The following is a 12,741-nucleotide window of genomic DNA, read 5'->3' as shown; positions in this document are numbered from 1 at the left end:
TGTATGTACTTCCAGGTCTTGTGAGTTCTAGTACACCTCGGTTGTGTGGAAACTCTTGTGTGTGTCTGAGTCTTTTCAGCAAACTACACCCCCTGCAGTTCTATATTCCTGACCAGTTGCCACTGAGTGGGCCTGCACTGATTGGAGGGCAGATCAGCTGTCCATGCTGTGCCCCAGTGTCCCCTGGTGGCTGGTCTCCCTTGCCGCCTGTACTCCAAACACTTCCCATGAGCTCTAGTGGCCCCAGTTTGGCAGTTGTTGCTTTATAATAGTTGTAAATTGGTTGATTGTGGGAGAATGATGCTGGGGACCATCTATTCCATCATCTTGATTCCAAATCTCTTACCTTTGCTTTTAATGACTGTGACATGAAGGGTAAAGTCACTCTTCCTTAGTTAACTGGGGAAGGTCGCCAGGGGTGGCATTGACCAGACTCACATGCTTGTGTAGTTGACTCATATACTACACCCCAACTTTGTTTTAAAAGTCTGGGTAGAAATTTGGAGTAGGGAAAGAGGAGGAAAAGGATAACACAATTGTCAATGTAAAAAAGAAAAAAGCTGTATTTCCAAAATTTATAGACTAGAAGCTTTGTGTATCTACAGAGTAATTCCTTTTGTTTTCTTCATGTTTGGAGAAAATAATATGTTAGATTAGATGGCATTAAAAAAGTGGACTCTGATATTTCAAATGCAAAGAATTTGGGAGCTTGGAAGAGAGACCATGGAGTTTATTTTGTGTATAATCCTCATTTTAACAGATGAGGAAACTAAGATTAAGTGATTTGGCTTTGGTTGTAGTTTTAGGCAGCAATTAGAACCTACGTGTCCTGATTTCTGGCCCAGTGTGCTTTGCCACTGCCCTGAAACTAGAGAATATAAAGAAAGAAGAAAGAAATTAGTATATCATGAAATTTTATATGGAAGTGCCTGTTTTATGGGGCTTCCACAAAGTGCTTCATGATGAACACATTTGACATGAAAAACATGACCTTGAATGCAGTTGCTATTTTCCAGTTCCGTAAGCATAAGAGTTTATAAATGTGTGGTCATTATGGTTCTTGACCTCAGTGTTTACATAAATTTTGTCTTTTCCTTTGGTTTTAAAAACTACTAAATATTTTGACTATGCCTCTATCTGATGTTAAAAATTTATTTTGGGTATAAGAACATCAGAGACCAAAAGCTAAATCTGGCCCACTAGCTCCATTGTCTGTTCCCTTTTAAAAATTATCTCCAGTTTTAGGATATTTGGTGCCCCCTAGTGCAATTTTTTGGATGAAAGAACTAGTTAGTAGATGGACGGACCTGTTAGCATTTTCAAAGGGATGGTTTAGCAATTTTGTTGACAATTAAAAATAGATGTAATATATTCCGTTTCTGTTTTTTTTTTTTTAAAGAAATTGAGACCAAGAAATGAACAGCGAGAGAATGAGTTGATCATTTCTTTTTTGAGATGTTTATATGAAGAGAAACAAAAAGAACACATTCATATTGGTGAGATGAAGCAGGTAAGGTGAAGCGTTATCTCTTCTTACGCTTTGTACCAGGATGCTGTGGAAACAAAGTCTTGGGGATTTTCAGAAGCCCTGGAACCTTTTATTCTCCCTGTGTTTTATTTTCATTCGTTGCTCATATAGGGAAAATTTGGGAGTGTTAGATTATGCTTTGAGAAGACAAGAGAAGCTTCTGTCTGCATGGTAATGGGGGTGGAACAGTTGCTTGGTAAGAGGACTGTCTTATAACACCAAGAATTCAGTGTGGTCACTGCCAGTTCAAGCTGTGTGACCTGCAAGGGGCCAGTCTCTATCACCTCACCTTTCTCTCTTCTAAAATGGGAGTGACATTGTATGGTCGTCTTTGGAACTATGTAAGGTACCTGAAAGTTCTTTGTGGTATAAATGTTATGTGAATGTAAGATAGTGTCACACAAAATCAGGTACAACGTTACAAAGCCTGGTTCATGTGCTGCTCTGATACAGAACTTCCATTAATTCCATTTTGAGTGATGGAGGTACAGAGTCTGCCTCCCATCCTGTACTGTCTGCAAGCTTTATCTAGCTTGTCTGTTTATGGGGTGCTGTGTCGGAATCTAGGGCTACCTGTGGATCCTTGCCTTCAGAGATCTCCAAATTTTGGAGTAGATGTACATGGTACCACAGACCATTTTCCTGTCTCTTTTGGACTCCATGTAAGTCAATTCATAATAAACCATTAATGGCTTCAAAATATATACATTTTATACTTGCTATAATTACTCATTGGCAAGAAAATCTAGAGAAAAATCAGCGAGGATGTTTATGTTCCTTAGTTTTCCAAAAGCATGTTGCCTCTTTCTTTTTAAACACTTACCAAATGCTTATTCCAAGGCACAGTAATACTCAGTGGTGTGTTCACTCCTTTGATCTCTTCCTCACAAACAACCTCTGCTGTCTGGTAATCTAAACTAGGTCAGTCTTAGCAACTCTCCTCATTAGATTTTTACCTTCTACTTGATTGGCAGTCATGTTTCTTTCCTGAACTCTTAGAACTCATGTACACTGTCTGATATTGTGTTTTTTTTTTTTTTTTTTTTTTTAATCTCTTTGGCTAACTATAGGGTCCCTTAGCAGGAACACTAGTCCCAGTATGTTGTCAGTGTTTTTAGCTTTTGGCCTTGGTTTGTAGCCATTCTTCCCAGCCTGTACCCTTAAGATAGCATTGGGGTCTGTACCCATCCTGTTCACTTTTGGATGGGCCACCCAGTCCAATTGTACAGTCAATTCTGTAGTTCACTTTTCAATCTATTTCTTTTTTCCACTCCTTTTTTTTTTCTCTCTTTCTTATGCCCCTAATAGCTTTTTCCCTGTTCTGAATCTGTCAGACTTGTTCCAACAGGAAATTGATCATTTTGAAATAATTTATAACTGCTAGACAGGAAGATGAAGCATTTATGGTAGATGGAAAGTCTTCTTTCACTAAACATTTTGAGCATTTATGGTGGATGGAAAGTTTTGACCTAAGTGCAAACTCATTTTTATGGACCAGGGTGATATTTTTATGATTTGGGCATAGATCAGTCCAATGAAGGAGTATATTTAGTGGGATTTTTTTTTCCATTTTAAAAACATCAGAGAATTTAATGTAAAAGAGACTGAGTCTCACGAGCAGAACTGGCATCTGCTCAACACTTTCATTAGGGTTTTCAAACCTTCTATGACCCAGAGGGCTCATGTCTGTGTCTATGAAGAAGTTGCCCTTATCCCCAGATTGGTTGGTGTCCAAGTTGCCCTTATCCCCAGATTGGTTGGTGTCCCCAATCTGGACACCCTCATGGGCTCTGAGGACTGGGGTTTTTAGAGGAGCAGTTGCTTTATAGATCAATCAGATATAGCTTTGAGATTTACCAATTGATTTCTGCTGATGTTTTTTGCTATCAGATAGTTTAATCACACGGATTTCTTTACCTTTTTGTGGCACCTAAACTTTCCTGTAGCCTTTGAAAATGTATTATGATATGACCTAGACAGAGGTAGAACCATGACTTTGACCAAGAACTTCTCTCGCTATTGGCCTTCAAAAGGGGACAGAGAACAGTGAGCACTTGTCTCAGTGCTGTGCATCTCAGAGTCAGCAGTGACACCACACGTGCTTTTCAAATGAGGGAAAAAAAAAACTGAATGAATACTTTGACATTATGGAAAAGGATTCAGTTTGGGCAAAGACTTGTAAATTAAGTTAGAGGATGTCAGGTTTTAGTCAGTGGACATACCATTTCTACTTGTATTCACAGAGGTGGTACAGAAATTAATAATATTAAATCAACTGCCATTTGTTGAATGTTTGCCATGTACCTGGTATTGTTTTAATTCCTTACGTGAATTAGTCTGTTCATTCTACAGCAGTGTTTGAGGTAGGTGGTAAAACACCCAATATAAAGATGAGAAAATGGGGTATAGAGGTCAAGCAGTTTGCTAGTTGAGTGTCTGAACCAATTTGTCTGAGGTCCAGGTACATTACCTAAATCATTACATTTCTTTATGAGCTTAACAAAATTCAGTGTTATATAACTACTTATTGATTAGTCTGGATCCATTTTTTCAGTAGATAAATACTTCTTCTTTTTTCCCTGACTTTATAAAAAATTTCAAACATACAGAAAAGCTGAAAGAATTCTATAGTGAGCACTCATATACCCATATGTTATAGTTTTTAACATTTTGTTATATTTGCTTTATCATATATCTATCCGTCTATTAGTCCTCACTTTTTGATGCTTTTCAGAGTAAGTTTCTGATATCAGTACTCTTTATCCCTAAACACTTAAGCATGTATATCATTAGCTAGAATTCAGTATTTGTTTACAATTTGGGGGGATAAAATTTACATAATAGTAAGTGTAAATCTTAAGTGTGTTATTTGTTGAGTTTTGAAGATTGTTAAATTCAGGTAGCCCAACCCCCATCAAGATACAGAATATTTCCACCACACTAGAAAGTACCCTCATATTCTTTTTCCAGACAGTCCTCACTGTCTCCTCCCCCAGGCAACTACTGTTTTGATTTTTTTTTTTTTAAACCCTGGATGATTAGTTTTGCTTGTTGTGGAACATCTTATAAACGGAATCATGTGGTATGTACTCTTTTAGTTCTGGCATCTTCCAGTTAGCATAACATTTCTGAGAATCACCCATGTCGTTGCATGTATTAGTTGTTTGTTCCTTTTTATTCCATTGTGTTTATATCTTCATTTTTAAAAAAATTTTTGGCAGCTGGCCAGTAACAGGGATGAACCCCTGGACCTTGGTGTTATCAACACATATAACTGTTTGTTTCTCCATTCTCCTTTTGGTTTGACATCTGAGCTACTTTATTATAAATAAGGCTGCTAATAGATACATTGTGCAATTTTTGGCAGCTGGCCAGTAACAGGGATGAACCCCTGGACCTTGGTGTTATCAACACATATAACTGTTTGTTTCTCCATTCTCTTTTTGGTTTGACATCTGAGCTACTTTATTATAAATAAGGCTGCTAATAGATACATTGTGCAAACTGTGGATGGTGGGTTCTGAACTGAGAAGTTCAGTGTAGCATCAGAATTTAAAACTTGTCTCCAAACTTTCATGCTTAGAGTTTACCCCTCTGTCGAGGGATGGGCAATAAGATGACTGCGGTAGATGACTATGCTAATAACCAGCATCATCTTCAAAGGAGAAACTTCTAGATGCTTACTTTAAAATAAATAAAGAATATTTTATTTTCTAAATGCACATCATTTTCAAACCATATTTGCGTTATGGCAACAGGCGTAGGAAAGAATGTTTTTAGATGGTGGAGGAGAGCAGTAGAGACATTGAATGAAGCCTACAGAGATTCCTTAGGCCTGGTTTAAAAATACCAGTTCCGTTTTTATTCTGTCTATGTAGGATGTACTAACTAATGCTGCTTTCTTTAGTCTTTTAGCCAATATTTTCTTTATATATCAAAACAATCAGTTTAATTTGCTTCTATTTTATGAAAACTTTATTATGAATTTGAAAGTTCTATAGCTTCTTAACTTTGTGAGTAAACAGGTGTTGAGTTGAAGGCAGGCCCCTGAGGGCCCTTGTAGATATTTCTCTTTACCCCAGAGGCCACCCCCAGTCTGGACAGGCTCTCATTCTTGGCAAATGATTGCACAGGACCAATTGCAACTAGGAAGGCAGCTTCCCATGGTGCATAATGTTTAGCCCATACTTAGTCAATATTTGTCGATGAGTCTCCATTATCTTGGGCCTGTGTTTCCCATGGCCTGCCAGGTGATCATTCTCATTCACTCATTCTTGAGCAAGCAATTATTCCGTGTCCAGAGTATGCTCAGAACTGTGAAAACACAAAGGTAAATGAAATGTCTCTTCTTGAAGGAATTTCTAAGCTAGTCATTATTCTTCTAATGCATGTTCTAATATTCATACTAGTAAAATTGTGGATAATTGGACAAAGCCGATTGTAGTTCTTACCAGAACCTTTTCTTTCTCTCTTATGCCTTGAAAAATATATAATATTAATTGGTGAATTAGGATATTTCATTATTCTAAAGTCGATGATATAGGGTCTTAGAACAGATACTGAATAAAATAAAAATGTGTAATAGCAGTAGGTATCAGGGGAAGGCATATTAAGAGAACATTCTTTACCCATCAGATTGGCTGAAAATTTTAAAACATCTGATAGTACCCTGTAAAGGTGAACTCTCATATGCTGGTACTGGGAATGTGAATTGGTGTCATTTAGGGGAGAGAGAAGCTTGATAATATCTGTTATAGCTGAAGATTCACAGTCCCAGTGACTCTTCAAGGACATTCCTGGTATTACCTTGCAAAACCTTTCACACGTGTGCATAAGGAACTTGGTACAAGAGACACCACTGCAGCCTCCTTTATAAGAGCCAAAAAATGGAATAAATGTTTAACAATAGGAGCATGAATAAATTGGTTTATACAGTGAAATACTGCACTCTAGTTAAAGTGAATGAATCAAAGAGCATTGATCAACATGGATAAGTCTCAAAAATGACATTGAAAGAAAACTGATTACAGAAGGATGTGTACAAAGTATGATATCCATTTAAAGTTTCACACACATGTAAACCAATATTTATGTTTTATAGATGCATACCTACATATAAAAATACAAAATATGAATTGATGTGACAAATACCAAATTCAAGAGAGTGGTTATTTCTGCATATGGCAGGGGGATAGGGGAGTGGTGTTCAGGAGACTTCAAGGATGTCTGTAATATTTCCTATTAAAAGTAGGAAGCACACAGCATAGAAGCAGTCATGATAGCTGACATTTATTGAGAGTCTGGTATGTTCTACGTGTTTTGATGTGTATTAATTCATTTAAATCTCATAATGGCTCTGTGAGGAAATTCATTAGGCATCCCTCAGTCTGCAGGGGGAGAAACAGAGAGGGAGGGCAGGTAATGAATGACCTGGTGAAGGCCACATAGCCAGGGAACATCAGAGAAGCATTTTATCTGGGCATTGAGCTCAGAGCCCTTGTTCCTCATTGTTCTCAATGCCTGGCAAACGCTAATGTGGACAAAGGTGGGAGGTGGTACCAGTGTTTGTTCTGCTGGTCTCCACGCTTTTCTGTATGCTTGTAATACTTTTACAGCAAAGATATGGCGGCATTTAGAGTAATGGGGGATTTGTTTGCGTATTTTTCTAACAAAATCATTGTTTAGCAGGGAGCAATCAGGTGTGAATCCACGTAAGAAGCCATTTAATTTAGAGGTGTGTGTGTGTGTGTGTGTGTGTGTGTGTGTGTGTGTGTGAGAGAGAGAGAGTGTGTGTTCTACCCCCCCCCAAATTTAGAGGGGTGTGTGTGTGTGTTCGTTCGTGTGTGTGTTCTCCCCCCTCCCAAAACGTACTCCTTGTTAAGGAACATTAAACTTCATTTAGTGTTTGACAAACAAACTCCATTATGTTTTCAGCTTCATATTACTGTCAGTTATGGGAGAGAAGCTTAGTTGCAGAAGAGAATGAAAGAACTGGAGAGAAGAAAAAATAGGGAACTCAGAAATCTGTAGAAAGGTATGTGAAGGGATTAGTATAGGCAGAGAGAATGGATTCTTCAGTTGACGAATTTATTTTTTCATCCTCTGAAATGACCCAAACGGTAAGTTACTGCTTTATTTTGAAAAGCTAATAATAGCTACCTTTATATCAGACACTGTACTCAATGTTTTGCATACTTTACATGTTTTAATCTCACAATGCAGTGTTATGGTTAAATCTTCAGTTTACAAAAGGGGAAATTGAGGCTCAGAGAAAGTAAGAAATTTGTACAAGGCCACAGTTAGTAAATGATGTATTTCCAATCTAGTTGCAGAGCTTGAGCTCTAAGCTACTTTAACTGATTTTTTTCAAAGCATATTTTCTCATTTTGTTTGGGAAGGTCATAGCAACTCTTTGAGGCAAAATTATTTTCTGGACTTTCATCCACATCTCTAAGGGGCACAGATGAGCTGAGAATACAGACAGAATCAGAATGATGTCCTGGTGTCAGAAAAATGCATTCTAGAGATTTTTCATTCTCTAAAGGAAGGAAGGAAGGGGCCGGCCCGGTGGCACACTGCTACAGTGTGCTGCTTGGCTCCCGCCAAGGGTTCAGATCCCACATACAGACCGGTTCCCGCTCACTGGCTGAGCGAGGTGTGGGCGCAACACCGAGGGTTGCGATCCCGTTGCCTGTCCCGGTCCGGGTGCGACACTGAGGGTTGCAATCCGTTGCCGGACATGAAAAAAAAGACAAAAAGGAAAAAAAAAAATGAAGGAAGGAAGAAGTAAGTGACTTAACTTTTTATTGTTTCACTTTTTTAGACATCGCAGATTGTAGCAGAGAATATTGGAAGTGAATTACCACCCAGTGCCACTCGATTTAGGCTAGATATGCTGAAAAACAAAGCAAAGAGATCTTTAACAGAGTCTTTAGAAAGTATTTTGTCCCGGGTAAGTAGCATAATTTCTCCTGATTTAAATTAAATCACTCTTTAAGAGAGCACAAGGTTCAGTTGTATGCTTTTTTTCCATCAGTGTTCATCATAAAGTATAAAAGTATAAAACATTTTTTTATATCTTCTCAATCTTGGAATAGTGCTATCTACATTTTAAATTGTTTTTAACTTGGTCTAGATTTAAAAAAATATTCTCTACTCTTTGTATTGCTTCCCATGGGATTTTTTGCCTCCCAAAAGAATGTTATTCATTGGCCAGTTCTTATAAAGAGCACGGATTAGATACACTGAGGTGTGGGTTCTGTTCACCCTACTGTTGTGAAGGACAACTTAAAAAACCAGTTACTGTCAGCTGCTGTGTTAGGTGCCTGGAACTCTCTATAGCAGGGGTCAGCAAACTACGGCCCATGGGCCAAATCCCACCTACCTCCTGTTTCTGCAAGTAAAGCTTTATTGAAATANTATTTACTATCTGGCCCTTAACAGAAAAAGTTTGCCTACTACAGCTCTATAGGAAGAACAAAGTACACATGTGCACCAGTCTGGGAGTTCTTGAAGAAATTATCCATCCTCCACCCCTCCATGAGCGTAAATAGCTTTGATGGCACTTCCAAGAAGTTAAAGTTCGATTTTCTGTCAAAGTTTCACACCTTTCTGGAGCTTGCAATATCTTACTATGGTTCTTTTTGATTTTATGACATACTCCTTTTGGAACATATACTTTATTTTTTTTTAGCTGAATAAAATTAAATTTTATTGGTTTGAAGATGTTTCTCAGAATTTTGCAACATCCTCTGAGATAATTAAAACTAGTCCATTTATAAAACCAGGTTGGGAGGGACTGCCTTTGAGAGTTCCCAGTTCGAGTGTATACAGCTGGCCAATTAGGAGGACTTGGGCCTCAGGGGAGAGAGCTGTTGAGTGGGCTTGCCTGAGCATGCGCTTTTCTTCATAGACAAATTGTCTCTCCTTACAGCCTGTGATCCCTGCCAAATGGCTAATCCACAAGGTGTTTTGGAACATTTAGCTTGGTGTCTTATTTTTTGAAAAAAGACAAATAAATATTGATTGTCTTAGTGTACATATATGCTTAGCAGCATTTTTCGGTAGATGCATTTTTTTCCCGAGTTTATTTAAATAGACCAGGCTACTTCTAACGGATGCCTTTGCAAAAGCCTCGAGGGTCCTAACTTGACTGCCTTTTCTTTGTGTAGGGTCATAAAGCCAGGGGCCTGCAGGAACATTCTGCCAGCATGGATCTGGACAGCTCCATGTCTAGTACATTAAGTAACACCAGCAAAGTAAGCACATTTCTCTTTATGTGATACTCTGAAGAAACCAGCAAATAGGTCTTGCTCATCTATCTACAGAGCCCTATCAAAAAGAACAGAAAAAGTCTTATACCTTCAATCATAAAATGTTTGGTGCTTCTGGACTTCTCCTATCAAAAAGAACAGAAAAAGTCTTATACCTTCAATCATAAAATGTTTGGTGCTTCTGGAGGTGGAGGTCTTCAATCATAAAATGTTTGGTGCTTCTGGACTTCTTGGTACAGGTGGAGGTCTGGTAATGTAGTTCTACCATAGCATAAAAGTTTTACATAAAAAGCAGATGGCCATTCCATAAACAAAGAAACAAGATCACAAATTTAAGCAACTAAGATCAAATTTGTTACAATGAAACCAATGGATTTCTTTCCAAAGTAAATTTTCCAGTAATCAAAAGAATTAAAATTGGGTTTGTGAATTCAGAGAAGTACCATTTAAATTCCTGAAACTTTTTCCGCTCACTGGCTCTATGATTATAGTGATACATTACTGTTTTTTTAAGTAAGCAACTTGGCTTCACCCCTGTTTTCTACCACCAAGCACAGCTTTGTGATAATGAATGAGCTAACAGTTCTCTTTGGTAATAAATCTGCTTCTGTGTCCTTGTTTTAGTATATTGCTTCCTAGACATTTAAGCATATTTAAACCTGGTTAGTTCAGCTTTATAACTACCAAGAAGTGGGTTTGGGGTTTTGTGCTGGGGAAGCCAGCTTTCCCTTCTGTTTTCAGAACATGCGCTGATGGAGGAATGAGAGTGTTTGTGGAGGCCAGCTCCTCACGACGGGAATGGTTTAAATTCTTCTGAGATCTTTCTTGGACACGTGGATTTCAAAGTATTTAGACCATAACCAACAGGAAGAAACACATTTAACTTTGTGACATAGTTGACAAACACATACGTATATGCTCATATGAAATTAAAAAAACAATTCGCAAAACTGTTTACTGTGAGCAATATGCAACACATACTGGCATTTTCTGTTCTATTTTATTTTAAAAATGCTCATGGCAAACCACTAAATTGAAATCACTGCCTACTAATGTGTGTGTTAGATATGAAATTAAAAAAACAATTCGCAAAACTGTTTACTGTGAGCAATATGCAACACATACTGTCATTTTCTGTTCTATTTTATTTTAAAAATGCTCATGGCAAACCACTAAATTGAAATCACTGCCTACTAATGTGTGTGTTAGTGTATGGTTTGAGAAATACTTCCTTTGATTTGATGATTGCTTCTCAGATTTTAAGTTTCATCTGTAATGGGGTTTTGGTTGAAATTCAGATTCTGGTTCAGTAGTCCTGGAGTGAGGCCTGAAATGCTGAAGTTCCAAGGCAGTGCTGATGCTGCTGGCCTGCAGACCCACTCTGGGGAGTGAGGCCCTAGAAGCCAGTCTTCTAAATGTGATTTTCTAAGTTAAAATCTGGTGGAACATAGCATCATCCACCCTTTATCTAATACACCCTGATTCTATCCCACAGTTCATTTTAAGAGTGGAGATGTTATGGTTTACTGTTGTATATGGATGAATGAGACATAGCCCCTTCCCTGTGGGCACTCACCTGGTAGAGAAAGACTCTCGACAGATGCACAAATAAATAGCCCCAGCATCAAGTAGAGTATGATAGGAGCCCTAAGAGTTACAGATAAGAGGTGCTGACAGCTTAGAGGTCAGGCAAGCAGTGCGAAGGGGAGTTGCTTTTGGTCAGTGGAACCAGGGAAAGCTTTGGGGTGGGCAGTGAGGCATTTGAATCAAATCATGGAAACAAACAGGGAAGAAAGCATTCTCGGTAGATCAGTGTCAACAAAGAAACCACGAAGAAATTCATGTTACTCAAGTGACTCTTCCAGTGACTCTTATTGTTTGCTTTTTATTCTTCTCCAAAATGCAGATCTAGGAATATATATATAGCTTCAATTTCTAGGGTAGTTCTAAGAGAGAAACGCAGCTTTGCAGAAGCCACCTGTGTGTATTGTGTCTTTATGTGCACCTCTTTACATCTTTGTTGTATTCATTCTGGACTGAGAAACTGCTGTAAAGATATGCCATTTTATGTACTTGGATCTCTTCTAATAAACTGATTATCTAGGAAATTGCAAAGAAGCTGAATGTCTGAGTGGCCCCTTTAGTTGTCCAATTCAGCTAAAGGTTAGTTAGCTCTTTCACACAATTTGAAGGGATGTTAATAGGAATTTAGATGAACAGGTTTGCATGATGAAGATTGTTTTCTGTGGTGTTTTGTCTTAGACAAATTTTTAAATCCTTAAATTAAAAGAATCTTTGGAACTCCAGAGTCCTGAAGAATGAAGTATTTCAGATATGAAAGTTAAGTAATATTTTATAGTATGTTGGGAATTAAACTTTTTCTATTTAATTCCTTTAAAATTAAATGTATGTAACCCATCCCCTTAATAAATAAATTTCACTTTTTGAAATTAAAATTCTTAATACCTGTCATCTGAAAGGTGCTCAACCATGAATCAAATGAACAGGTAGAATAGTCCACCATTAGTTGTATTTCCTTTTACTCTCTTCAAGCTGATTTATTGATCCCTTCCAGCAATTACAGTAGAGACAAGCTGATACACTTCCTCTTATTTAATATTTCTTGATTTGAGAAAAATATATTGGCCACCAGCCATGTCCATGGTGCAGTGCTAAACATTGGTTTGCATGAGGGGCTTATTCCTTTGAGAGAGCATGTGTCTTGAGAGCATACAGCATTAAAATGTTGTCTCAACAAATGTTTGAGTTCCTACTCATTAAATTCACTGAGTACCAAATAATAAAACTTACATTTGTATAACATTTTACAGTATATAGAGTACTTTCAGTTGTCTAACCTTGCTTAATTCTTGAAACGCAGTGAGTAAATGTTCACTATACATTTTTACAGGTGAGGAAATTGAGGTGCAGGAAGAAGTG

General features: G+C 37.8%; 1 protein-coding gene across 1 annotated transcript in view; it reads left to right on the top strand.

Moving 5' to 3' along the window:
* Window positions 1-12,741, top strand: part of TBC1D1 (TBC1 (tre-2/USP6, BUB2, cdc16) domain family, member 1) — a 121,605-nt gene that overhangs the window by 21,492 nt on the left and 87,372 nt on the right. The window contains exons 6-8 of the mRNA XM_008581645.1: window positions 1,400-1,510; window positions 8,352-8,480; window positions 9,700-9,786. Of these exons, the coding sequence (XP_008579867.1) occupies window positions 1,400-1,510; window positions 8,352-8,480; window positions 9,700-9,786 (327 nt within the window). The remainder of the gene's footprint in view (window positions 1-1,399; window positions 1,511-8,351; window positions 8,481-9,699; window positions 9,787-12,741) is intronic.

This window comes from Galeopterus variegatus, unplaced genomic scaffold (genome assembly GCF_000696425.1).
Source record: "Galeopterus variegatus unplaced genomic scaffold, G_variegatus-3.0.2 Scaffold2423, whole genome shotgun sequence".
NCBI classification, from domain to species: Eukaryota; Metazoa; Chordata; class Mammalia; order Dermoptera; family Cynocephalidae; genus Galeopterus; species Galeopterus variegatus.
This window is presented reverse-complemented; position numbering and strand designations above follow the sequence as displayed.